Here is a 4478-nt window from a genome sequence, read left to right on the forward strand (position 1 = left end):
CATAATGTGTTGCTCTGTATTTCAGGTGTTGTTTGTGATCGTGTCTCTGTGTCTCACTGGGTTCCTTTTCTTTGTGCGTGCACCAGGTCTGGCTCTGACCTTCATCCTGGAGACCAGCTTCAAACCCGAGGCCGGGTCCAGGCCCGGCGTTCCCAAGATAGGAATCCTCATCACCGACGGGAAGTCCCAGGATGACGTCATACCTCCTGCGCGGAGCCTGAGGGAGGCCGGGATCGAACTGTTCGCCATCGGTACGCTCAGACTTAACGATCCAGATTGACACCGTCTTCATTTACGTGCACCAAATATTCTGGTTTCTGCACAATATTCCACTAATATTCCCGTTTACATGCAGCCGTTCAGATTCCGATTAACGTAACACAACATCATGTCTCATCCTCATCACTGGTGTGTTTAAGGGTTCGATGCCCTAACACGTTGTTTATCTCGTCTAAATACGGAAACAAGTGGAATGTTGGGAGCCGTTTGTGCCGTTTTGCTACTTTGTGTCAAAATCTGTTCTCCTGAATCCAGAATAATATCAACACATCACACCTGTTTTAATAATAGAGGACTATGAGTGTGCATGTAAACGTATTCATTGACAGGACATGAATACGTTTAAAACACAGAGAAATGCTGCAAGACTTTGTTGATGCTAAAAGAATCCAAAGAGCAGTCAAAGAAAACTGGAAATTACAGATTGATGTATGAAATCAAATGTACGGAAGCCTTGAGAGGCAAATGATGAAGTCTGATTGAAATAGTTTTCTCCCGTTTTATGACTTTCGAACGGGTGAAAAAAATAAAGTTAGTCGTCCTCAGTAGAGAGAAGTTTCCTCCGAGTAACAGGTGGAGAAACCTCATCGACTTCTTGCATCATGAAAAACTTCAAACACCTTTCATGTTAGCCACTTCCTGATCTGTCTGTCTGTCTGTCTCTCCCCCCCCCCCCTCGCCCAGGTGTGAAAAATGCTGATGAGAACGAGCTGAAGGCGATCGCGTCTCCTCCGGAGGAAACTCACGTGTACAACGTGGCGGACTTCAGCGTGATGAGCGACATCGTGGAGGGTCTCACCAAGACCGTGTGTGACCGAGTGGAGCAGCTCGACAAGCAGATGAAAGGTTTGAGCGACGTCCTCTGGTTTATTTACAGAGTTAGCTTTGAGCTAACTTACATCTGTAGTCTAACACTGTAGTAAACAAACACACATACAAGACAGTACATATTAACAACATCAGCAATATTAGCGCAGCACAACAAAAACATTAACACTCGTCATGCGTGATGGGTACATGATTGGGTTATGTGACACCTCTATGAACTCTTTAAATGGGGGAGGAGCCAGATCATTGATCGCTTTGTACACTAAACTTACAAACAGCCAGACGCACAAAGCCGTGAGAGGTCAGGAGTTCATCCTTCTGGTCTGTCTGTAGTGGGCATGATGTCTCCGTTCAGCTGCTCAGGGAAACTATCTAGCAGCTAAATCTATTAAATCTATTTTTTGTACATGGTCCCTTTAAACTTTATATAAATATTTGGATGTGGGGATTTGAGGAAGGAGTTGAAGGAGGAGCCTCCTTATCTTTTAATTAATTAAATAAATAAACAAAAATTAGAATAAGACAAAATAAAGTAAGTAAAACAGAGAGAAACCATCAGAGCGAGGCAAAAACATATTGCTGAGTTCCCTTTTGCTTGTTGGTCCTGTGCTCCCGCAGTGGGAGGAGAACCAGCCCCCCCGCCCGGCTCCGTGGCGCCGCCCCGCGACCTGGTGACGTCTGACATCACGGCACGCAGTTTCCGGGTGACGTGGACGCGCGCGCCGGGTCAGGTGGAGAAATACCGCGTGGTCTACTACCCAGCCAGCGGAGGACAGCCGGAGGAGAAGGTACCCGGATTAAACTCAAAGTGTGATCCTCGCTCTTCTTTCATTGTTTTTCTGCCACGAGGAACAATACTCAACCAAACTTTGTATTGGAGTTGCATCACATAATTTAAGTTAAGTGTTTCTCTGGCTGCTCATCGTTTAATTGTTGTGACTTTGCTCCTGATTTCCCAGCAGAGGGTAAACAGAGGGCCGATGTGACGGCAGCATTTTAATTAAGCTGCTGAGCTTCATCTTTCAGGGGTCACTTCTGCAGCTTGAATGAACTTTCTCTAATAGGTTTTGCATCGTTTACGGCAACAATTCTGCAGAATCCTGCAATATATTCTGCTGCGAGGTCTAAAATAGATCCTCCTATAGAACTACACACACACACACACACACACGGTACTGTAATTATCTGAGCTCGTATTTTTATACCATTTTTTTAACCAGTTTCTCTTTGATGTTTCTTACGACTTGCAGCTGCATCGGCCCCGTTCTCCCCCCACTAGGTAGACGGAGGCTTCATCAAAGCTGATCTGATCTAGTTCCACTCAATTTAAATCTCTTTGGAGACGAGCTGAGCGCCTTCAGCAACATGTGGCGCAGTTTGTTTTTCTTCAAACCGTTCCTAATGAACAGAAGATTTTGGGGGATTTTTTGACTGTCCCAAAGTGACTAAGAGCACAACATCAGAGCTAATTAACGCTATCAGAGTTTTATTTCCCTCAAGTGACAAACTGTAAACACGACAGACAAACGCACTTGTTTGTCTGTAGAAACCCGACTCAGTGAGTCTTCTTAGAGCGTAAAGCAGCTCCGCAGCATCCCGACTGAGACCGGGTGTGATCTGTCTTTCAGGTGGTCCAGGGGACGGAGAGCAGCGTGGAGCTGAACTACCTCAACTCTCTGACGGAGTACCAGGTGGCCGTCTTCGCCGTCTACCGCACCTCGGCCAGCTCGGCCCTGAGAGGAAGCGCCACCACACGTGAGTTTAGAGTTCAGAATGCAGTGAGGACAATGGGGGACATGCAGGTCCTTTAAAGAGGGATACACAGAGTTCCTAAGCATGCTGGGAAATGCAGTTATTCTTGACTGACAACCCTCCAGGTTGACGTATTTTAACTTTTCTTACCTGACTTACACACGTAGAGCTTCACCGAGTGCTTTTGTTACTTTGAAAGCTTATTTTTAGCGTTTAGCATTTTGCTACTAACAAGCTAACTTTAGCTCCTCGCCTCAGAATGGGCACTCACTCTGTTATGTATTAGTCCTGATCAGCTTCAGAGGAAGGCGCCATGGAGACAAATATGCATCTTTCTCATTTTATGTTATGAGAGTAAACACACACACACACACACCAAAAAAAGCTTTTGTGTGTTAAACATGCATGAGAGTATTATAATTAAATGTTTTATTAAAATCCAGTTCTTGGTGAATAATTGTTTTCTCGGGCTTAACATCCAGAATGATCTCCCATCTTAAGTGGGATTAGATCCTTCATTGAACCGCTTCCTGTTGCTCTAAAGGAATGGAATGAAACATTATATGATCTAGACTCTCGGCTCATCTTCAGCATCTTTGATAGAAACACCGATCGACCAGGAGTCTCTGAATTTGGGCCATGAACACTGCACAGGTGATGCATTTTGCATCCTCCACCCTTCAGACAGGACGCCCGCCGTGAGCTCTAATTCCGTCACGGGGTCTGAAACACTGAACCAGGATTCCTCCCGCCGCTCGCTGATGAATGGCGGGGACTTCCTCCCCGCCGGAGGAGGATGGATGCTGTGCTGCAGGTCGACCTTGAGACAAAGTTAATGGGGTTCAGCTGGACTGTTCCTACGGCAACGCGTGAAACGTGACACCAAACACTGATGCTGGTCTTTGGGGTCGTGGTGCTTCATAGAAAACACAGGAAGTGAAACAGCAGAAGAAATGTGTGGGAGAGGAGTTGACTAAATAAGGACGGTTTTAGATAATTATTTAATATTCTAAATGGAGATTGTAATCGCACACTAAGTTTAAAGCAAAGTGCATTCATTGAAAGCAGACATAAACAGTTAGAATAGCAATTAAAATGTAGAAGAAAATAACATTTAATTGCAGATTTTGCTGTTTTTCTCTCTCCTGCCATGAAACGCTGACTGAATATGCTGGATCTAATAAAAGTTATTGGTCAAACCGTTCCTGATATTTAGATTTTATTTGAACTTATTGAAGCTGAAAGTCTAAAATAAAGTCTCAGAGAAGCTGTCGGCTTTCAAAATGAATATCTTAAAATAACAAAAAATTATATTAATATAATCTTTTGGGATTTAATCCGTTTTATTTAATATCGTGGTGTATTTTTTGTGTTTGAAAGAAGTGTTACAGTCTGTGCTGTGTGCTTGTGTTCCTGCAGTGGCTCTGCCGATGGTGAACGACCTCGAGCTGTTCGACATCTCTCACAGCACCATGAGGGTCCGCTGGAAGATGGCCGCCGGGGCTTCTGGGTACATGATCCTGTACGCTCCGCTGACGGGGGGAGAACCCGAGGACGAGAAGGAGGTGAGGAGTGTGTGTGTGTGTGTGTGTGTGTGTGTGTGTGTGTGTGTGTGTGTG

At 45.0% G+C, this 4478-nt stretch overlaps 1 protein-coding gene across 1 annotated transcript; it reads left to right on the top strand.

Moving 5' to 3' along the window:
* Positions 1–86: 86 nt before the first annotated feature.
* Positions 87–4431, top strand: LOC116379467 (collagen alpha-1(XIV) chain-like; the record flags this gene model as incomplete). The annotated part of the gene is made up of 5 exons (XM_031841424.1): positions 87–251; positions 964–1125; positions 1726–1895; positions 2736–2862; positions 4279–4431. Coding segments are annotated over 5 exons (777 nt in total), but the record flags the coding sequence as incomplete, so codon positions are not given.
* Between the last annotated feature and the right edge of the window lie 47 nt (positions 4432–4478).

Source organism: Anarrhichthys ocellatus, unplaced genomic scaffold, assembly GCF_004355925.1.
Source record: "Anarrhichthys ocellatus isolate YVR2014 unplaced genomic scaffold, GSC_Weel_1.0 scaffold4395, whole genome shotgun sequence".
Taxonomy (NCBI): Eukaryota; Metazoa; Chordata; class Actinopteri; order Perciformes; family Anarhichadidae; genus Anarrhichthys; species Anarrhichthys ocellatus.